Genomic DNA, 24,130 nt, shown 5'->3' with positions numbered 1-24,130 from the left:
ATCTATTATCATTGTTTAAGATTAAATATCTTTATGACTGTTTATCAAAAAAAAAAATATCTTTATGACTAAAACATTAGTATGTGATAATGCAAAAAGTTTAATTGGAAGAATCCGAAGTAAATGTTTTAAACCCGAACTAATTTAAATTAAGCATTAGGAGAGTGAATGATTAAGGATTTGACCAATTTGTATGAGGTTGTTATAGTTTTTTTTTTCTTTTTTCTGGACAGAGTAACAGGAAAAGAAAAACCCAAAACAAAACTAGGAGGCACACATTCTTGGGAGACCCACTCCCATGGTGTCATTAAGCAATAAGGTTACTCAGATCCGAGACCCGTGAGTGATGGGTGTGTTTGATTGTGTTATTTTTTTTTTTTTTCATTTGAATAGATATATATGTGTTTCTTTAAAAAAATTTATTTTAGACTTCTAAATAAAATTTTATCACGTGTAACCCCTCATGATTTTTTTAATGTATAGTAAATTTAAAATATTTTTATAATATTATTCAATTTTGTAAAAAAATATTTCTGCATTCAATTTTATCTTATAATTTGTATATAAGGTTGACTAAATTTATAACTTGAAAAATGTCAAATGCTGAGATGACGTAACAAGTTATTGAATGTAACTGTATATAGAAACTTTTTTATACCTACAATCTTCGTATATTCAAAATAATCTGTATATTCAAAATCCAATACTAAGCCCATTCTTCATTTTACTGCATGTCGCCATGTGCAAATGTCACAGTGCTCAAAATTATATATGACTGATTAATTAATATAATATAATTTTAAAAAATTATTGAAAAAATATTTAACTATTTTTTATCATTCTAACCTCATAAAACTAAAAGAAGGATTAGCGTGTTGGGTCCCCTAATGTCGCCATGTGTAAATTAATATATTACAGTTCGAAATTATGGTTGAATAATTAATATAATTATATAATTTTAATTTTTTTTGATTATTTTTAATCATTCCAACCCCAAAAGTAATCGAATCCTACACCTATACTCACTTTCTCTTTTTAAAATTATATTATATTCATCAGTCAGCAAATATATAGTATATCTTTCAAAATACCTAATTTTTCTGAGACTGCTTCCAATTTCATGCCATTTCCAACAAATATTTGACTCATTGGAAAGCATTTTCCATTCTCCAGTCAACAACGTTTATCTCCTCTTAATCCTCATTCCTTATATATTATTATATCATGCCATTATTGCAGCAAATATTGTCCCACTGGAAAGCATTTTCCATGCTCTAGTCAACAAGGGATACTTCCTTTCAATCCTCATTTCCTATTGTATAATATTACATCCCTCACCCTCACCCTTATATTTAACCCTTCAATCTTCATACATTATTCACCTTTCTAACTCTCTCTCTCTCCCTACGTCAATTTAGGTAGCTCATTTTTTTTTTTTTGTGTAAATGGCAGGGTGTGATCATATATATGACAAGTCCCTAGGCCTTATGTTTTGTATGATACCATTGTTGCTTCTTAGCTTATCATTCTTATCCTATGCACTAGCAATGGAATTTCAAGTTGGCGGTAAAGATGGTTGGGTGGTGAAACCTTCCGAAGATTATAATCACTGGGCTCAAAGACATAAGTTTCAAGTTAATGACATTCTATGTGAGTCCTATATTAACTCAATATTAATTTTATCTTTACATAGAAATAAGGATTTATAAAAGGGTTATTATATTTATGTTATATTTTTTATGCATGCAGATTTTAAGTACAAGAAAGGGAATGATTCGGTCCTGGTGGTGAAGAAAGAGGATTATATTTCGTGTAACATCAATAATCCCATTCATAAAATGGATGATGAGAATTTAACTTTTCTTTTCGACAGGTCGGGTCTCTTTTTCTTTATTAGTGGCAACATGGACAACTGCAAAAATGGTCAAAAGCTTAAAATTTTTGTCATCGCCGTAAGAGACACACTTCCTCATGCTACACCACCGTCCCAATCATCGGTGAGTGTCCCAAATGGACATGGAGAAGGGGACGGTGGAGGCTGGAGTGGAGGAGTGAACGATAACAATATATGCCCGATATGTTGTCCCGTTGCACATTATTGCACCTGTTGCTAAAGGAAAACCACATAAACTAGATGGAAGTGCATCCATGTAGCAACTAAATGTAAGAAATAATAAATAAGAAATAAAGATTGGACTCTATTCTCTATGTCATAGGTTGAAAAGTCAACTTTCAACTGTCCATGTAGCTTACAGATATATGTGCCAATGCCAGTAAGTTCTGACAGATTCAAAAAAAAATATTACAAGCTCATCAAACTATGAAATTAAAATAAATGCTAATGTTTCAAAAATGAACTATTGGATAAATACCTTTCCTCTCAATCATTTTATGATTTTTATGGGTGCTTTATAGTTAATTTTATTGGTTCTAATTAAAAGATCTAAAATGTTTTATTTGACAAATTTTTTGTAATAATTATGCTAAGTAATTTATTTTATTTGATAAGATTTGACATAAAAGATAATGATATTACTACTATCTCAACCAAATCGCGATGCAATGCTAGAAAAATCATTTTTGTCAAAGAAAGCTTGTCTTTCAAAACAGAAATTGATTCGGGTGGGGATTACGAGTAGAGAAGTTGTGAGCATTCTACATAATCCATTTTTTAAAAAATGGTTACCTTGAATTAAGTGCACAAATTATTAATAAAATTTTCAAAATATTTGTCTCATCCCAAAAAATTGAATTAAATAGAATTTGTTATTTATGAAGAAAACAAAATTATGAAAAATTATTTTTGGGTTCGACGGGAAAATCTCGCTTTGATGTATCCCTCGGTGCAATAGAAAACCTTCTTTAAAAAATATTTGTTTGTTGGTTAATTTAATTAGAAAAGAGTTTGAAAGATATTATATATATTATTTTAAAAAAAGGAATCTATCACTGTTCAGAATTTAAGATAGCCCAATTATTGCTTACTACACTTGAGGATGGTGAATGTAAACAGCTACTAGAACTTAAAATTTAGAAGTGAATCATTGGACCACTTAAAATAAAATTTTGAATTTGAGGGATTTTGAAAATATTTTATTTTGAAATAACTTCACATTGCGCAGGATATAAGGTGGCATGCATGTACGTGTTTCCTTACGAAACATACAATACTACGCCCATTCTTCATTTTACTACTTGTCGCCATGTGCAAATGTTATACTGTTCAAAATTATATATGACTGATTAATTAATATAATATAATTTTAAAAAAATAATTTGTAAATTAATGTAATATAGTTCAAAATTATGGGTGAATAATTAATATAATTATATAATTTAATTTTTTTTATTTTTAATCATTCCAACCCCCACAAAAATGATCTAACCTCCAAATGATACCTAATTGATCATTTTCTTAGAAATTTCGACGGCATCTCCTTTGTTTTCTTAACTAATTCCCATTTACTCCAAGTGTGTTCTAACCTCCAAATGATACCTAATTGATCAAGGGTGGCACACAAGGTTCAACATACCTTAGTGCTCTTACAACCCACAATATACATTTACTCAACTCATTGTTTAATCCACAAGCTATCATTCACCACTTAATCAGTTTACAAATTGTTAATCATTTCAATCACATAATCTCATTTACATGCATTTTCCATAATTGAACAACACCATTACCTAAAATAGGCCTATTATCCTTCCATCGCATACATTCATAATTGATTACACAAGATCCTCAATATATTAATTAAATTTAAATCCACTAACAAATATAATTATTACATCATGATACTCAAAAGAATAATAAATACATCATCACTAAACTTAGCCCCAAAATGCTATATGAATAAACCCAAGGCATGGTACATATCTCTCATGCTATACTACATGTTCATGCAGTAAGTCTAGCATACCAAATGAAATCTCAAAATACAAAAGATGCAAAATAAGCATGGTGCACTCCAATGACTCTACTCCAATCACCCAATGCGCCTCTTGCCCAACACTCTTGCGGCACTGCTAGATGAACCTGAAATATAGTCCCATAACACGGGGTGAGATATACGAATATATCTCAATAACCCAAAGGTTCTAGAGGATTACTCCGTCCAATGGCTCACTTAGATGTACAGTAGGAATAATACATATAAATAGAACATGCAAAACAATACGGCAATACGAGATATGGCATACGGCAATCTCAATCGGGTCCACATCCAAGAATATAACCCCAAGATATAATTCAATGTACTCACAACTATAACTCCCAAGATATTCCTAGAATGCTCCTCAACGGATAATGACTCTATGGCATCCGGCCAACTGGAACTCCCTACGGAGGCCTCTCCAGTGGAAATCCCTTATGGAAAATACAACAATAATCTACTGGCCAGAGATACAGGTATAATCACACACATATCAAACAACATCCACAGTGCATGATCATATTATAACAATATTATTACATTCAACAACTTTCAATCACTACTCTAATGGGCATGGTGGAGCACACTTGTTTTTTGTCTTGGTTTATAGTTGTCATGTGTTGGGGGTCCTTTACCTATGTTTTAGTTGTATTAAGCATTGACATTTCCTGGATTCAGAGATATAGGTATGACATGAGTCTACTTGGAATTTGTTTGTAGATATGGTGAAACTATCTATTAGTTTTATCTTTTTAGATAATTAGTTTTATTTATAAATACTTTTATTTGCAATATCATTCTTTTTTTTGCATTACATGGGAATTGAACACACACCACTACACTACATACACCTAGCACGCACACCCCACACCACTAGGCTAATCCTAATGGATATTTGCAATATCATTCTAATTAGGAATGTAAATGGATTGAATTAGTTGAGTTTGATTTGTTAAATTTTCGATCAGTTTTATCTTTTTTACTAAACAAAGAAGCTTAAAACTTTATTTTAAATTCAATTATCTAAACAAACCATGCTTAAAACTTGATTTTAAATACAAATATATATATATATAAATAAACCATCTTATTTCAGTTATTTATTTATTTATTTATTTATTTATTTATTTTATGAACTTAAGAGGTATCCCACTCAAGTCAACTTGTTCTTGAAGTAGATGATGTATTAAAGTAAAGATAGGGTAAGGTAATCCCCTGAGATTTGATTTTGCCTCTAGCCCGAAAAAACCTTTTTAAAGATTGAAAGAAATTGTGACCCAATCTTTAATTCAGTCCATTTGACATACATTTGTGTCTTGTTTACACGCAACTGCGGAGGATGAAACTGAGACAGCGGTTGCCAATCTTGCGGCGACATAGGCTGCAAGGAGGCCCGATTTCTTTATCTTGGAGTGTTTGGCTGCCTAGAAAATCTGAATGTGTTTTCTGGGAAAATCGGAGAAAAGAGAGAAAATTAAGGAGCACGTTGTTTGGGCGGGTTTGACCAAACAAGCACGGACACACACTTTTTTTTAATTTGTGCGTATCGGACACCGACATGTTCCAACACGTTCCGACACATGGTCAACAATTGGGACACGCGGTCAACACTCCGACACGCTTTTTCGACACGCAATCAACTTTTTTCAACACGCGTTCAACGTTCCGACACGTTTTCGACACTTTTTTTTTTAGGTCTAAATTTTATTTATTTTTGGTATCCTATTTTATTTTATTAACTAAACATAAAAAAATAATTTATAAATCAATTTTTTCTGTTATGAAATTTGACATGAAAAATTAACAAGGTACGAAAAATTATTTTTGTTTATATTTATGTTATAAAATTTAAGTATTTGATTGTTTATAGGGGTGAAACTGGGTCGGGCCAGCCTACAGGGGCCTACGGCTCGGCCTACATTAGGCTAGACTTGACTTAGTATATTTTGTATAATAGGCCGGGCTCTGGCCTTAAAAAAAGTCTGTTTAATAAAAAGGCCGTAGGCCCACTTTCAAAAGATCGGGCCTATAAGCTTACAGGCCGGCCTATATTGTACTATTTATTTTAAATAAAATAAAATATAATAAGTATGCCTTGAAGGGAAAAAAAAAAGATATAAATTTAATCAATTGCAACTATTTATAACTTAATTATATTTGATTATATTTTAATAGAAATCTTACTTTATTTCTTATATAGAAGGAACCAACATCTCAACATGTTAGATTGTGTATATGAATATATTAAAGATTTTTGGGAGAGGTTATTCTTACTACAAGCATCATGATGTGTTTGTTGGATTCATGTAATTATTGTAATTTACATAGTATGGATTTGTTTGTTGGATCTGATGAAATATATGTTATTTAGTTTGAGCATTTTGCTTTTGAAAATGACTTAAATGTATATTGTATGAGTTCTGTTATGATTCATGATTCTGTTTGGACGTTGAAATCATTTTTGGTGTAGCAACAGAATTTGAGTACTTTGTAAAGTTGATTCATGGTTCTGCTTGGAAGTTAAAAATTAACAGGCTAACGGGTCAAGTCAGGCCATTTGTTTTTTTATAAACGGGTCAAACCAGGCTAACAGTTAGACTCATACTAGACTTGGGCCAGGCCAAATTAAAAAATTTTGACGTAGGCTTGGGCTTTTCGGGGCAAAGCTTGACCCAGGCCAGCCCACTTTCACCCCTAATTGTTTATATGACTTATTATGGGTTGTTATATGTATTAGATATAAATTATATTATATATATTAAAAATATTATTTAATATCAAAACGTGTACCAATGTGGCGAAATATGACATTTTTTAAAATTAACAAGTCGACGTATTGTGTCGTGTCCTGTGTTCCGTGTCAATGTCGGTGTATCATAGGATTTGACGGCTTACATATCGAACTGATGATGGAAAACACTAGGAAGATGAACCAGTGACCTATATCATCCAAAAATGTTGCATGTGAGGACCAAATAAAGAAGAAAGAAATTCAATAAAATGACGGGGAAGGATATTGTAACAACCAAGTTGTGTTACTATCATGTTACTACCAATCAATTTCACCGTTAGATCCATTATGTTGATCCAACAGTTATAATTATTTTCATCTTTGTATAGTTATGATTCTCCATATTTAAAGTGAAAGCATTAAATATGGAAAATCATAACCATACAAAGGTGAAAATAAATATAAGATATTAAATTTGGGAAATCATGACCATATAAAGATGAAAATAAATATATTCGTTGGATCAATATAATCGATCTAACGGTGAGATTGATTGATAGTAACATGATTGTAACATAACTTGGTTGTTACAATATCCTTCTCCTAAAATGATATGTTAAATTCAAAAAATGTAGGCGTCTCCATTGTTTAAGCTAAAGCTAAAAAGAAAAAAGAACTTTATCAAGCAGTTTGACAATCTAAAGTTAAAAAAAAAATTTAAAAAATAAAGTTACAATAATTATTAGCTTAAAAATTAAATAAATATTGTTCATTTCTAACTTTTAAAAAGCTCCATTTGGAAACTTCTGACTTTTATTTTTTTTATTATAAAAAGTTCTTTTAATTATAAAATATTTTGTAAAAATTTATTTACTAACTTTTATTAAAAAAAAAAAAAAAAAAAAACTAAAAAAAAATTTCGAAAGCGGCCACTAAGAATCGAAACCAGAAAATAGACATCGATTTAATTGAAATTAGTGAAAATTGAATCAAAGCCATTGGATCTTTGCCAGCCTGACAACAAAAAACGCTTCATTCCCACCACTATTCCTGCAATGTCTCAACCTTTTCCCTCTCTGTACCTCTCTCTTCATCTCTCCAAAACCAGAAAAAAAGAAGGAAAAAGAATAATTAAAATCAAAAGGGTGAGAGTGAAAGAGAAAAATGGGTTCAAATGCCTTCTTCTCTTCCATTCTCTATTTCTTCTTCCTAGCCACATTGGTCTCCGCTTCCCCATTCCTTTCTGGTAATTTTTTTTTTTAAATCATAAAATGTGTCACACTCAATGATGGGTATATTCATATTTGTTAAATTGACTTAATGTGATTGAATTTATGGTGACACAGATGACATATTTGATTCTGGGGTATCAACAGGACGTGCCCTCCTACAGGCTAAAAAAGGTAACACATTTTTCTGCCTTAACCTTAAATCTCTGTAATGTTTATAAATCATCAATGGGATTTTCCTTTCAATTCAAATGGGACAATCATAATGTAAAAAAAAAAAGTACCCGAAATTGTGAATCAATCGTTAGGGTTGTTTCAACTTAATCGGTGATTGAGTTCGAGTCCTCTTTTTATCTTTCTGTTTTCCCTTGAAAAAATCATTTCTTTTGTTGGTTTATGCTTCTTATACATTTTCTTTATATGGGTGATATCCATGTAGAAGGATTGACTATGATAATGAGTAGTGAAGCTTAAAATAAAATGTTGAGGAAGCCGTATATTAAATCTTCAAAATCATATTATTTTGCAAAAAAATCAATCTTCCACCTTTTCATATAAAAATGTTCATAACAAATACATAACTGTTGGCCCAAAAATGACCCCTTGGTATAAGGCAATAAGTATGCAAAACTTGATGATAATGGGTAAGCATAAACAAGGGGATTAAGTTCTTAGCTCACTTAGCCCCTTAAATTATTAAGTCTTTATTCTCAGCTCTTTTTGTCTCATTAGGTTCTTTTACTTCAATTTTGTCCTCTTCCTATTACCTTATTTTCAATAGTTCTCAACTTCATCCTCAAGCTTTCGTAGTTCACCACAATTGAATTAAGAAATCCTTACCCGGAAATGGATTTATCGAAATTAAACCCCATCTTCTCGACATAAAAGTTTATATATATATGTATGCAGACAATATCAGTATTTATCACTTTAGTAACCATAATACGCCTCTGTCATACTTAAAATTAGCCATTGATGAGAATGTCCATATCAGAATAGATATAATAAAGATAATATGTGCTCTTTGAACCTATTAGCCAAGCAAACTTATTTTCATGATCCCTTAGAAGTTTTCAATGTGGAAAGTGTACAATTTTATGGAATATCTGGATAGTTTTTAATTTTTATTCTGAATTGATATATTTTTATTCTCAATGAAAACTTTTGTGTCCCAAATTGTGCAGCATGTGGAGTTAACTTTGAGAACCAGAACTACACAATCCTCACAAGCCAATGCAAAGGACCACAATACCCACCAAAGGTTTGCTGTGAGGCTTTCAAGCAATTTGCATGCCCTTTTGCTGATCAGATTAGTGACATGACAACTGATTGTGCATCAGTTATGTTTAGTTACATAAATATCTACGGGAAATACCCTCCTGGCTTGTTTGCTAATCAATGCAAAGAAGGGAAGGAAGGTCTTGATTGCAGTGAAGTGAAGCCATCCAATAGTTCTGACACTTCCAACACCTTTCATGTGGCTGCTCCTTCCTCTATGCTGCTAATGACCACAGCTGGTTTCCTGGGCTTCTTATTCCATTTCTTCTGATGGCTCAAAATGTGAAAAAAAGAAAAGAAAAAACCTTTTGTGTATTAATTGAATCAATTCTCTAAAATAGTCATTCCAAGCATATTGAGTGAGGATCCATCTTTCATGTGATGCTATAGTTTGTATTTTATGATCAAGATCACCCATATGAATATATTATTATAGTTTTATCTTTCTGTTTTACCTTTTTTTTTATGGCTACAAAGTACAAGCTAAGGTTTTCTTGCCTGCCCCCTCTGGTTTTCTTACTTGGCAACCACTGTAACGAGTAAATTAGCAATTTAGTTCTAAAAATTATTTTAATTCACCATTTGGTATCTACGTGTAAATGTTAGTTCTTAAATTTATAAAACAAACAAGGATGTGGAGGTAGGTCATTCATCATGCATTTTTGATGTAATAGCTTCGAGCCATTGAAATTGAAGTGGCCAAATCGATTGTGCCACAGCCAAGACATGTCTAGTTGTGTCTTCATGGCTATGTCTTTTGCATATTGCCCTTGTATTGGGAAGTTTTGGTTCTTCATTTGTAGTCTGGCTATTGCTAGGTTTTCGTTTTGTGGGTGTCTTTGAATGTATCACCTTAGATACATTTATGAAAGACGTTTAATTTCATTATGTTGCTATCAAAATGACACGACAAGTAAGCAGCAACATTATTTATTTCAAGTGTGGACTATTTTAAGGCCTGTCACAAATCCGAATTAGATTTGATGACCTCTTGAGTATATAGTATAATGTTATAAATTTTCAACCGCCCAACAGCCCCGAAAACTTATTATTATTATTTTTTCAGTATGCAGTGCATCTGTTTCAGTTTCAATGGGAAAAAGACATCTGCAGTTAAAAAAATAACTATATGTTAAGCAATAATCCATCGTATGTCTACACGTGTTTTGCCACTTTAATCATTTACATTTTACAAGAATTCAGACAATTTTTTTTTACTAAGGATATTCTACAGTTATTTTTTAAAAAAGAAAACAGTAGACGATCGAATGCCGTTCAATGTTCTTTCCCAACCACATGGTATTTCATATAGTCCTTACGAGAAACATCATCACATTCAAACAGTGGTGGATCGAGGCGGAAGGGACAATCACCGGCAAAAAAATTTAAATTTTGTAAAATACTATTTCATATAAATTTTGATATCAAGTAAAAAATGGTTTCAGCTGTTAGGAAAAAAAATTTATATTATAGTCTCCAATAAATTTGAACATTATTAGTGATTGCCCCTTTGAAATTCAAAAAAATATTTAATTGCGAGTACAATATATTTTTTGATCATACAAATAATTAAATTTAAAGAATATACATTTTAATTTCATCCCTGAAAATTTTATAGCTCCATCATTACATTCAAGAATGGATCACCATGACTCAAATGGTCCAGGGGCCTATCCAATGTTCAGCTAACGTGTAAAGCTTCAACAAAGTGTTGGTGAGGGACCTATTGTAAAACTCAAAACATCTCAAAACAAATGTGATCTGAACCTATTACAGGGGAAGGGTTCAAATAAAAGAACAAGGTGCCATCTCATCATCCACGATAAGTTTGATCACCCAACTCTGAGGGTTCTTCTTGCAGTTTTAGAGCAGTAACATCTAGAGCAGTAACATCTAGAGCAGTACGAGGCTCTCTAATTCATAGTTTTAGATAATTTAAGGCACAGAGATTATGCATAATCAATATTCACAATCACATATCAATTCAAGATGTTTATTGTTTTGCTGTACCTGAGATCCACCAATTAAAGTTGCTAATGGCTATTGTAACTTGTAAGTCACTCAACAAATTTTCACTCTTTAGTAGTCAGTCAGACTTGTATGAGTTACAATCATCATGCTCATTCTTGGAACAACCAGTCTACAGATTACAGAATTTATTACACATGAAGATATATGCACAGGAACACACTAGATTTCAAGAGACTCGAGCCTTTATACACTCCCTGCCTCAATCCCACAACATTAACACCAACATCAACAGCACCTTTAACCCAAGTTAATTGGGGTCGGTGGTAGATGAACCGAATGCCTGCCTCAATCCTACAATTACGACAAAATTTACACAGCATCCAATTTTATGTTAGCCTAAAAGACAAAAGCTCTTACCATCATAACTGGAAAAATAACTATATAAGAACATGATAACTATAGAAGTTGAAGCTGCACCAAAAAATAACTTGCACATATCTCAGCAGTTCATAATCGACAATCAATACAAAAAGTCCACAATTGCGTCCGAATTTTCATCTTTAAAAAGAGTAAAGTGAGATAATCCACCAAGTGTCCAATGATATCAAATGCAAAGACCATGGCAAAAGCAACAACAATTATGTGCCTTACAATACCAAGGTATTGAAGCAATCAGTTTCTTCAAGCTCAAAGTAGTCCCGGAGATCACACATTACTATAATCTCCAATAGAACAAGAAGTATCTTTTAATCTAATTGATGTTGCTCATAACCATATAATATTCAAGCTGCACTTAGAGATCCTCCAATCAAAGTCAATAATAACTCAAGCAGCATAACCATTCTATTCAATGATTAGTTAAGTTACCTTAGAGGGCATCATTAAGAACTTCTAATGGAGTCAACAAAACCACTACTGAGAAGCCTCTCAACATACTTGCCAACAATATCCACCTCAAGATTCACTTTTTGCCCAACCTTCTTCAAAGGAATCACGATCTTCTGCTGAGTGTAAGCCACTAACATGAAATTGAAACACCCTTCATCATCAAACACATCCCCCACAGTCAAACTAGTCCCATCCACAGCTATAAACCCTTTAGGCACAATATACTTGAGCAAATCCTTCTCAGCCTTCACCTTCACCCACAATGAATCAACTTCTGGAACCATGGATATGATCACCCCCGTGCCATCCACGTGACCCTGCACGAAATGCCCACCCATTCGGCTCGTTGGTGTCACCGCCCTTTCCAGATTCACCACCGACCCAGGTTCCAATTCCACCAGAGAAGTCTTCCTCAGCGTCTCCGGTGACAGCCCCACCGTAAAGTCGGAAACTTTGACGTCGAACTCCGTCACCGTCAGGCACGTGCCGTTGACGGCGATGCTGTCACCGAGGTTGACGCCGTCTAAAACGGTCTTCGCCTCGATCTTCATGTCGAAACCGCCGTGAGAGGCGACACCCAGTTGCTTGATTGTGCCCATTTCTTCGACGATGCCGGTGAAGAGGCATTGCACGGTGGCGTTGTTGCGGCGGTGCTGTGTGGGTTGGCGCGTGAGGGGAATGAAGGCGCGTAGAGGGGAAGGTCTGGTAATGAAGTTGAATCTGAGATGGGTGATTTGGGAATCGCGGAAACTACTATGCGTTGCAGCGATTCTTGGGGTTCTGGATGTTAAGGTTAAAGATGATGAAACAGCCATTTTCGTTGTGTTTCACTGTTTGGGTTGCACAAGAGTGGTTACTGTAGCAACTAGCAAAAGCTAATTGCAATAGTTAATGCTCTATTAGATTAGATTGTTTGTTAATCTTATTCAAATGCGGATACATCCTTTTTTATGTGGTAGTGTTTTATTGTGAGTGGATTCTGGTGTGTAAATTTTTTTTGTTTATCTGCATTAAATAAATGAAAGTTGGGAAAATAAAAAATTATAAACTACAAAATCATATTTTTCTTTTTTCTTTTTGGATAAAATCATATTTTTCTTTTGGTCCAACTACTTAACTACAAAAACATAACCACCCTCACACAATCAATCATTTTAAATCATGTCTCGTGAAGCAGCAAGCGCTGGAAGCGGCCTAACCTTTGTTGGTTGCTGACCCAATTGAAAGGAAAGCAAAAGACCCAAAAGAAGACAATTAAAATAAGGGGAGAAGGACTATCATTTAAAACGATACAAGTGTGTATTTTTAGATGATTTATATAAAGTATGACCGATTATACTTTGAGTGAATCTAAAAAGTTACTTTTTTTTTTCTCTCTCGCTAACGTATAAAGTGAAGAAAAAAAGGAACTTTTCAAAATTATACAGAGTATGACTAATCATATTCTGTGTAAGTCACTAAAAGAGTCCTTTTGAATGACATAGGCTGAACTTTTAAATAATGTAGCTTGCGCCTAGGTGGGAAATTTTGCACCATTTTTTCCCGAGTACCTTTGTAAATTTCTTGCAAGAATAAAATGAAACTGAAAAGGACATGCAACTAATCTAACTTGTCTGTTTAAACATGAGCGTAGATTATTAAGATAAAAACAGAATTGCTTACATACACTACACAGAATGAGGGACAAAGCAGCAAAACTAGACATAAATTCACTGGACGGTGGAATGAAACAGATTAGAATTTCACCTAACAAAACACAAAGATGTGAGAAATTCAGTGCACTATCCCTTATTTTCCTTCCTAACATCCTAACCCTGGTCCCATTACCCTTATTATCTACCTCAACAACCTGAAAATTCTAATATTCTATCTATTAAATTTAACCTTCCCTTCAACCCATGATTCATTGTGCCTCATTTTCTTTTGAGGGGTGAAATCCATGGCCAAGATTAGAAGATTCTGCCACATTCTGTTAAGGTTCTTGGCCTTCGGGGCAACCCTTTCTGCAGTCATTGTCATGGTTACTAGCCATGAGAGAACTAGCTTTTTAACATTATCCTTTGAAGCAAAATACACTGACTCCCCTGCCTTCAAGTAAGTGTCTTCCAATGTTTGTAATTAATCTTATTGTTTCCTTCATTTGTGAACTGACCAAACATTTCTTACTAGGTACTTTGTGGTTGCTAACTCTGTTGTCACCGTCTATGGATTTTTTGTCCTCCTTCTTCCTGAAGAAAGCTTGCTCTGGCGACTAGTCGTCGCCATGGATCTGGTAAATACCCTGAAACATCCTCATTGAGTTGCTCTACATGCCACTATGCAGTGATGGAAAAAGGAGGGGTTAGAGTAGCAATCACCCCCTTCAAATTTATACGAACCTATATGCTTGGATATTGTTTCTGATATTTCAGTCATATAATTAATAATCTCCTCCTCAAAATGCATACAAAACTTTAGTTATAAGTATTGTTTTTATTTTTTATTTTTTTATATAAATAACTAGTGAATTATCCGTGCGATGCGCGTAGAAAAAAGAACGAAATCGTTGTTGCCATCATTGGTTAATCATGGCAGCAGTAAATCAATATCTTCATCTTGCTATCAAGCTCTGAACGGTACTATGGTGGAGGTATAAACATGAAAGAACAAAAAAAAAATCAAACAAACATGTGACTTGAAAATTATCTAAAATAAAAAAGAATTTTCTTGTTATTTTGTATTATTTTTGAACTTTAAAAGGCTACAGCATTCACACAGAAAGATTGTATTGTCCCCATCAAACACGTAGGTCAACCGATAAGAGTTGTTCTAACTTAATCAGTGATTTCGAATTTGAAAAACGCAACTATGTTAAAATTTAATAAGAAAAATTTTCCCATCCATATAACCCCACCCGATTGAATCAGACTAATTAAGTAATCCATGAAACGATATATAATATAAAAAGAAAATGGCATTGTCCACAAAAATCAAATTATGAAGACCTCGCAGGAAACTATAAAAAGATGGCACACTATACTAAGAAAAATCTTGAATCATGTTAATTACTAAATACTCCATCTCTTTTGACATTGAAGAAAGGAAATCCCACCCCATGTGACCAATACTGTTGAACTTTGAGCTGACATTTTATATGATACATAACTAAACTTACTATTGAATTAGACTATGTATGCAGGAGATACATTAATTAATGGGTTAATTTTATGAGCAGGTATTCACCATGTTACTCATCTCAAGCATCTCTGCAGCTTTGGCAATAGCTCAAGTGGCGAAGAAAGGAAACACCGCTGCAGTTTGGTTACCAATTTGTGATTCAGTCCCCAAATTTTGCAATCAAATGCTGGGAGCTTTAGTGGCTGGTTTCGGAGCAGTTATTATATACATGATTCTTCTCTTGCATTCTATTCACACTGTTCTAGATCCTCTCCTCTTGAGAAAAACTTGAGCAGCTTTTCCAGACCAGCATGTTCCTATTGGGTGTAGAGTTCATAGTCATCCAGAGACTAGAACTATAAGTCGTTGAATTAACAGTTTCTTTCTTCTTTCTTCTTTCTTCCGATATTTTCGTCCATTGGGTACTGGGATTTCGGAAATTTCTTTTTTGTTTAATCATTGCAATTTTTAATTCTCATCATTGTATGTATTATGAAGAAATGAATTATTATGTGTGCATAATATTGTGTAAATCTAGGAAATTTTTTTGGAAGATCTGAATAAGTAAAATATAAAGATGTTTGTGATAAAGGGTAAAAAAATTTAAATATTGTTTTTTTAATAAATATTTACGAAAACATAGTCATTTTAAATGTAAATACAAATCTATAACACTCAAACATGCCCTACTGAGGAAGTGACCGGTTAGAGAGAGACACTCCCTACAGAAGCGTGTTTGATGAGACAAACACTTCCCACAAGGAGCGTGACTCACCAAGTGCTAACACGTAGCACAAAAAGTCAACAGTTTGACTGTAAAACTTTGGAAGTCTATAACTTTCAACTCGGATGTCCGAATTAGTTAAAAAAAATTGATTCTAGACAATTTTGCTAGATATATGCAATAACACCACATTTGGCATATTTTGTCTCTTACAAAAAAAGTTCAAATTTACAACAATGATACTATAAGAACGTTTAAACTCATATTAATAAAGAGAAAACCACTCTCATGATTAGCAACATTCCTAATAAAGATCCTTATCATTATGGTATCATCGTGTTACTTATTGAAAAAGTTTGAATTCGCAAAAAAAAAAATTACCTAATTCGAACACACGAGTCAAAAGTGATGGGCTTTCAAGGTTTTAGGAGAGAGACACGCCCCCACAAGGGGCGTAACTCACCAGGTGTTAACACGTGGCACAAAAGTCAACGTTTTGGTAGTTTATAACTTTTGATTCGCTTGTCCAAATTAGGTAATTTTTTTTATTTCACACAACTTTTCGAGGTCTATGCAATGAGATCTCATCAAAGGGGATTTGGTGAAAAAATTTCAAAATTTTGGATATTTTATCGTAAAACTTCGGAAGGCCATAACTTTGGCTTCGGGTGCCTGAATCAGATTTTTTGTTGTTTATTCCGCATAACTTTTTGAGACGAACGTGTTGGCAAGTCCTAGAGGAGACTTCAGTCAAAAAAAAATTCAAAAAATGCTTCATTGTGCTCTGTTTTGCATATTTTATATCTGTGAGTGTGAACGATGTTATTTAAGTTGAAGTTTCTTCTCCCATAAATATAATTTTAATTTGCAACAATGGTACCATAATCATAAGGATCTTTACTGGGAATGTTTCTAATCATGACAATGGTTTTCTCTTTATTAATTTGGGTTTAAATGTTCTTATAGTATTATTGTTGTAAATTTAAACTTTTTTGTGAAAGACAAAATATGCCAAATGAGGTGTCATAAAGTTGTGTGAAATCAAAAAAATTACCTAATTCAGACATTTGAGTCAAAAGTTATGGACTTTCAAAGTTTTATAGTCAAATTGTTGATTTTTGTGCCACGTGTCAGCACCCGAAGAGTCACGCCCTTTCTGAGGAGTGTCTCTCTTATCAAACACGCCCCTATGAGGAGTGTCTCTCTCCAACCGGTAATGCATTTTGTAGAACGTGTTTGAATGCTATAAATTTGTTTTTACATTTAAAATTAGGGGTGTTCGCGGTCTGGATTGGATCAGTTTTAAAAGCAAAAATCATCTGATCCAATCCTTTCGGTTTGATTATGTAATTATCCATTCGATTTTAATTTTTTTTCAAATCCAATTCAATCCAATCCAATTTTTTTCGGTTTGAATTGGATCGATTTTCGGTTTTTTAAAAATCCTAAAATGTGTTGCATGATTATTGTGAAAATAATATCTATATATTGGCTTTGTAAAAAAAAAATTGAAATACAAAAACGATAATATGATTTTTTTTTGGCAATGAAATACGGAGCTCTACAAAGATGAATTCATCTTGTTGATGAGATGTGACTAAGTTTTTTCTTGTGTTTAGTTGATGGGTTAATGGGTTTTAGGTTTAGAAATTTTTGGGCTATGATTGGAGAAAAGCACAAGTAGGTAGAGGGAAATTATTATATTGGATCGGTTTTGATTGGATCGATTTTCATCAACCAATTCAAAAATCGATCCAATCCAATCAAAATTTGTGATTTTTTTTTTGTTTTCAATTTTTCAGTTTTCGATTTTTTCGGTTATCGATTTTTTCGGTTATCGGTTTTTCGGTTCGGTCACCGCAATTTGAATCGGTTGATGAACACCTCTATTTAAAATAACTATATTTTCGTAAATACTTATTAAAAAAATATTTAAATTTTTTTACCTCAGTCCCAATTGTTGAAATGAAAATGTTTGACATTACTTAGATTTTAACACGTGTATTGCATACAGAAGCGAAACTGTAGATTTTATGAGCTGAAAATATTTACTAGTTAGATATTCGGTAAGATCTTGAAAATTATATACATAATTTTTAATAAATTCATAAGTAAAAATCATGTTAACTCGTGCAATAAAAAAATAATTTAAAATAATGTTACTTTTTTTTTCTTTTAAAGATTTTCCTAAGTGTTGATTTAGAAATTTTTAAATGTTATGAGCTCTCGTACTTTTTTAAATTTATATTAAAGCATATGGGTATATTTCTTATTTCCAGTTAATTTTTTATTTATGTTAATTCTTTCGACCCTGTTATCAAATTTGAATTGGTTATTGATTTTTTCGAAGCATTGAGTTAACAAGTCATTGATTTAGTGCGTTACTGGTTCGGTCACTAGAATTAAAAATATAAAATAAGTCTTTGTTTTTTTGTCCATATAAATAAATTATCTATATTGAGCTCAAACAAAATGATATCGTTTTGGGCAAAAATTAATATATTTTTGTAATTATAAATTATGTTAAGGTTATAATAATCTTTTTTACTATGATTTTTTAATTTTTTAATTCAAAACAATATCTTTTTGAGATATGTAAATTACTTATATGTGGAACCAATGCATTCAATGTAAAAAATATGAAGGTTTAAGGATTTTGGTGATAACAAACAAGCATGGAAAGAAAGCTTCAACATGCAATAATCAAAAGAAGAAGATCAAGATTCAAGCTTCAAGAGAAGACTCTAAATCCAAATAACTCAAAGTAATATATCCTACGACTTAGGATTATTTAAAAGCGAAATTGATTTCTTAAGTGAACAAAGCTCAAAGCATTTTTTTGCAAATACATGCATTAAATCATCGTTTGACATTTAAATTCATTCCTAGCATGAAAATCTATTTTTAAATGTTTATCAAATGATTAAAAGTATTTGAAACTGATTTAAATCAAGAGAAAATTATTTTGGGGCGAAATACAATCTTTTAACATGTTGATAATCGATTATCCAAGCAATGGTAATCGATTACCCTTTAGAGTGTCTTTGGTACAAGAGAAACTTGTCCAACATTATGTAACACCCCGTGTATACTCGTATTGTTATCATATTAGAGTATTAAGCGCATCTCAATTAAATGCAGAAGCTAACTTTTTCTTTTCAATTATGACGTTATTATTATTAACCAAGTTGATTACTTAATCATTTTTCAAAACATTGCCTGTATGTAAATTACAATAAATAACTAACTGAAATACCTCATGTATAAATGTGTATCTAGTCACGTAACCACAACACATAGTCCGGACATAATCCTGATTCATTATACACCACGAGTCTAAATAAACAAACATAATCAATGTGGCATGGATAACTCTCATGTTCACCAAATAAACAACATACTCATCAAGTCTCAATACAATAGTCATAGCAGAAGAATCAAACATAATCATAAAAGGTAACTAAATCATCAAGCATGTACTAATCAGCTCAGCTCTGGCCTCCTACCGCCCAAGGTCTTAACCCCCGAGGTACTTGAACCTGAAAATGTGCGCCAAACGTAGAGTGAGATCTCTAAAAAGAAATCTCTGTAAAACAAGGGTCCTCAAGGATCTCTCCATCCCAAGCTCACTTACATGTGCAATATAAGTTCAAAAGCATATAATAATATAAGTTCCAAAAGCAGTGCAATGCAATATATAATCATGCCATGTGTGTCAAAATCCTACTGGCCAAAGAACATGTAGGAATTATTGTTAGCTATATATTATGTTTATTTTAATGGCTTTATTTTTACAATATTTGAGTTGAAGGATGGATATTAGTGCATGGTAATGGGTCAAATGAGTGCCAATCAGCCCAAAGGTAAAAAAAAAAAAGAGAAAGAGATAAACTGATGATTTACTACTCTCTTTTATTACTTTTACTGCAGTTTGGGACGCAAGATCAACTCTTTGAAATCAAGATCAAATCTGAACCATTGGATGGACATAGAGATGAATGGACAACAGTGCATTTGGAGGCAGCTTTATAATTTTTAGTTAAATAGGAGTCTGAGTCATTTTTTTAGGATCATATACCGTACTTTTAGTTTCAGTTTTACGTTTTAGAATTTTGCATTTTCTCTCTTCGAATCTGAGTGTTTGTCTTGAAAGCTGATGCATGTTCTTCAATTCTTGATCTCGAAGTGCATTGACAACGCAACTTCAAGGAAAGGAACCACGGATCTGCATACGAGCTCCTGTTTTCACATTTCTGATCTTTTTCTTCCTAGCTCTAGTTTAGGAACTTTGACTCTTGAAGAACCGGTTTGTAACTTTACTTTGAGTTTTCTTTCATGAATGTTTGTGATGCATGTTTCTTTACTTTTAGATTTGCAATATTTTTGAATATGGGTTTCTGATCTTTTCCTTTCTGGGATTCACGATGATTGGGTGATCTTTTATTTTTCTGAATACTGTGATGGCTTGCTTAGGTTTCATTTGATTAACAAGATTTTGATTTTAAGTTCAAGAACACCATGGGAATGGGTCTTGAATAATTTTAGCATAGCTATGATTGGGAAATCAGGTTATGTCCCTTGTTAATTGAACCCTTGAGGTTAGGGATAACCCAAGGAGGTCTTTGATACAATTTTTGAAGATTTAGAAGACTTTGGGAAAAGATCCTTCTAAAGATTAAAATCTGGAACTGGGAAGTTTCAGATAAAATAGCCATAGTAATTCGAATTCTGATACTAAAGTGTCGTAGCAGTTATAAAATGCAGGAATGCGAAATTTCTCCTTCATCCATGATTCAAAGAATTCCATAACCTTATAATTGATACATTTGTGATTAGATATCTCTCTGTTAAATTTTGTTTAATACAAATCTGATAAATACCTTGTTTGATTTAGTCTTTTCTTAGTTTTAAAAGATTGATCACTTAATTTCAAGAAATTAGAAATAGGAATTAAAAAGGAAAACTAAACAACCCGTTCCCTGAGAACGATAACTCTTCTTTTGAGAAAAATACTACCCAACAAAATGGCGCCGTTGCCGGGGAACGGTGTTTGATTTTATTTTCTTTTTGTGATTCTGTTTTAGACTTCTTGATTTTTTATTTTTTTTTATTGAATCTTTTTCCTTTTTACATTTTTGTCTTGTTACCTACTAACTCCAATTCCAAGTTCTTGTGAGATTTCTGCAGAATTCAATTTAGATTACAGCAACAAGCAGTATTACAACCTATTGAAGATGGCAGAGTCGAACCAAGGATCTGTTAATGGAGAAAACGCCAATGGCAATGGGAATGGCAACCATGCTCTAGTTATGGTGGATGAAGAGCTTCCCATTGCTGAATATGCTATTCCATCACTTGATGGAGTAGTTCCTGGTATTGTCCAGCCTGGAGTGGAGGGGAACTTTGATCTCAAACCAGGGATGATACAGCTGCTGCAATCCATGACTCAATACCATGGATTACCCAAGGAAGATCCCCATAAGCATATTACGAAATTTATGAAAATTTCCGATACATTTGCTGTTCATGGGGTGTCCACAGATGCCATGAGAATGAGGTTGTTTCCCTTCTCTTTAGTTGGGGCAGCAGAAGAATGGGTAGAAGATTTGCCTGCACAGTCCATCACCACATGGAAGGAGCTTGGAGAAGCCTTCCTTATGCGGTTTTTCCCACCCACAAAGGTGTGTGATTTGAGGGATGACATAACAGGGTTCAGACAGTATGTTGATGAGTCAATCCATGAGAGCTGGACTAGATTTAAGGGGCTGATTAAAAAGTGTCCCACCCATGGTCTTCCTAAGTGGGCTACCATTCAGATTTTCTACAGAGGATTGAGTCACCAAGGCAAAACTCACTTGGATGCCACTGCCAATGGAATGTTTTTATTGAAAAGGTATCCAGAAGCTTTTGAGACACTTGAGAGGATAAGCCAAAACAGCTGCCAATGGCCTGAACAAAGAGATGAAGCTCCAAAGAAGGCAACTGGACTTTATGAAGTGACTGAAATAACATCCATGGCAGCTGAGATGGCAGCAATGCATAACACTTTCAAGGTTTTAGTCAAGCAAATGGCTGAGACCAAACATCAACCACCTGCTCAAGTGGCTCAAACAACACCAATCTGCTCCCTTTGTTATGGAGCTCATTTTTTCGAAGAATGCCCAAGCAACCCCTCTTCAGCCTTTTATGTTGGTGACTACAACAAAAACTACAATAATAGAGGAAATTATAACCAAGGCAGATGGCAGCAACAAAGTGGGAATTTTGGCCAGAATCAGGGCCAAAATTACCATCAAAATGTTGGAAATAGAAATCAGAATCAACCCTTCCAAGGAGGGCAGCAACCTTATCAGCCAAAAGTCCCATTTCCACCCGGTTTCAACTCACAAATGCCTCAAGATCAGCAAGGGCAATCTAATGCAGAAACTCAGCCTCTTCCTAATGATCAGTGGTCAAACCGGATGCTGCAAAATCATGAGGCCATGCTTCAAAGTCATGGAGCAATCTTAAAAAGCTTAGAGACACAAATGGGGCAGATTGCTTCCTCTCTTAGCAATAGACCGGTGGGAACTCTTCCTAGTGATACTGAAGCACCAAGGAGAGAGGGAAAGGAATCTTGTAAGGCTCTCCATTTGAGAAATGGAAGAGAGGTTGAACAACCAGAGCATGTTATTAGGCCTTCTACCTTGAGGAAGTTGGCAGAAAAAAATGTTCAACCAATTGAAGAAGAGGAAGAGCCTAATGTAATTGAAGTGCAAGACTCAGAAAACAACAAGGAGCAAGGTGATTTGGGAAAAACAGAAAAATCAGCACCTAAATCAAAGGAGCCAGCCAAAACTATGCAGCAAAATGAAGGCACTTCACCAAGATCAAGGGCAAGGCAGATTCCATTTCCACAGAGGCTACAAAAACAAAACCAGGAGCAGCACTTTAAAAGGTTCTTAGACATCCTCAAACAACTCCAGATCAACATTCCATTTGTGGAGGCCCTTCAACACATGCCAAGCTACATCAAATTCATGAAGGACATCCTATCAAGAAAGAGGAGAATATAGGAGTTCGAAACAGTGGCACTTACCAAAGAATGCAGCAGCATTGTCTCTACAAAAGTACCTCCTAAAATGGAGGATCCAGGTTCTTTTACTATTCCTTGTGTTATAGGAGATAGGTATACTGGTAGAGCTTTATGTGATTTAGGCTCTAGCATCAATTTGATGCCTGCTTCCATTTTTAAGCAATTAGGAATAAAATCTGCCACAACATTAACTCTCCAATTAGCTGATAGGTCTATTGTATACCCTGAAGGAAAAGTGGAAAATATTTTAGTAAAAGTGGAAAAATTTATTTTTCCAGCTGACTTCATTATCCTTGATTGTGAAGTTGATGAAAATATTCCTATTATAGTAGGAAGACCATTTTTAGCTACAGGGGGTGCAATGATAGATGTGAAAAAAGGAGAGTTAACAATGAGGGTAAATGATGACACTATGACCTTTAGTGTTTTTAAAGCCATGAAATATGTAGATGATGATGTTGATGATTGTTCTGCTATATCTGTAATTGATACTTTAGTTGCTGCCCATTTACACGAAAATTTGGAAATAAATGACTATGCATGTGATTCTGCCATTTTTGAATTTTATGAAAATATTGCATCTAATCATGATCATGCATGTGCATTGAAGTCTTATCCTACTAAGTTCTTTGGTGACAAACATTTTGAGTCCCTAGGACTTCATGAGAGAGTCACCAAACCTCTTAAACCTTCCATTGTGGAACCACCTGAAGTGGAGTTGAAAGAACTCCCAACTCACCTTAAATATGCTTTTCTAGGAAGAGATAATACCCTCCCTGTAATTGTAGCTGCTGCCCTCAAAAATAATGAGGAGAATCAGCTCCTAAGTGTGCTTAAAAATCACAAGAAAGCCATTGGCTGGACCATGGCTGACATTAGAGGTATTAGCCCTTCTTTTTGTATGCATAGGATAAGGCTAGTTGATGAAAATGCCAGTTCTATTGAGCCTCAAAGAAGGCTCAATCCAACCATGAAAGAAGTTGTAAAAAAGGAAGTGATTAAATGGTTGGATGCTGGTGTGATATATCCCATTTGTGATAGTAGTTGGGTAAGTCCTTTGCACTGTGTCCCTAAAAAGGGAGGTATCACAGTCGTGCTTAATGAAAAAAATGAGCTTATTCCAACTAGAACCATAACCGGTTG

At 33.6% G+C, this 24,130-nt stretch overlaps 5 protein-coding genes across 5 annotated transcripts; 4 read left to right on the top strand and 1 right to left on the bottom strand.

Moving 5' to 3' along the window:
* Positions 1-1,547: 1,547 nt before the first annotated feature.
* LOC133288690 (early nodulin-like protein 3) lies at positions 1,548-2,114 on the top strand. Its single transcript, XM_061486504.1, has 2 exons — positions 1,548-1,650; positions 1,750-2,114. Exons 1-2 carry the CDS (start codon positions 1,548-1,550, stop codon positions 2,112-2,114), a joined length of 468 nt encoding a protein of 155 aa, XP_061342488.1.
* A 5,716-nt stretch (positions 2,115-7,830) lies between these two features.
* Positions 7,831-9,444, top strand: LOC133288688 (GPI-anchored protein LLG1-like). The gene is made up of 3 exons (XM_061486502.1): positions 7,831-7,912; positions 8,013-8,069; positions 9,080-9,444. Exons 1-3 carry the CDS (start codon positions 7,831-7,833, stop codon positions 9,442-9,444), a joined length of 504 nt encoding a protein of 167 aa, XP_061342486.1.
* A 1,699-nt stretch (positions 9,445-11,143) lies between these two features.
* LOC133288687 (riboflavin synthase) lies at positions 11,144-12,952 on the bottom strand. Its single transcript, XM_061486501.1, has 2 exons — positions 12,012-12,952; positions 11,144-11,495 (listed from the first exon to the last, which is right to left on the bottom strand). Exon 1 carries the CDS (start codon positions 12,845-12,847, stop codon positions 12,026-12,028), a length of 822 nt encoding a protein of 273 aa, XP_061342485.1. The 5' UTR covers positions 12,848-12,952; the 3' UTR covers positions 11,144-11,495; positions 12,012-12,025.
* Positions 12,953-13,971: 1,019 nt separating this feature from the next.
* Positions 13,972-15,480, top strand: LOC133288692 (CASP-like protein 1C3). The gene is made up of 3 exons (XM_061486506.1): positions 13,972-14,126; positions 14,202-14,304; positions 15,247-15,480. Exons 1-3 carry the CDS (start codon positions 13,972-13,974, stop codon positions 15,478-15,480), a joined length of 492 nt encoding a protein of 163 aa, XP_061342490.1.
* A 5,666-nt stretch (positions 15,481-21,146) lies between these two features.
* Positions 21,147-22,967, top strand: LOC133288689 (uncharacterized). Its single transcript, XM_061486503.1, has one exon. It carries the CDS (start codon positions 21,147-21,149, stop codon positions 22,965-22,967), a length of 1,821 nt encoding a protein of 606 aa, XP_061342487.1.
* The last annotated feature ends 1,163 nt before the right edge of the window (positions 22,968-24,130 follow it).

The sequence above is a fragment of the Gastrolobium bilobum genome, unplaced genomic scaffold (assembly GCF_033153095.1).
Source record: "Gastrolobium bilobum isolate Gb01-03AN ecotype WA unplaced genomic scaffold, APGP_CSIRO_Gbil_v1 utg98917, whole genome shotgun sequence".
NCBI classification, from domain to species: Eukaryota; Viridiplantae; Streptophyta; class Magnoliopsida; order Fabales; family Fabaceae; genus Gastrolobium; species Gastrolobium bilobum.
This window is presented reverse-complemented; position numbering and strand designations above follow the sequence as displayed.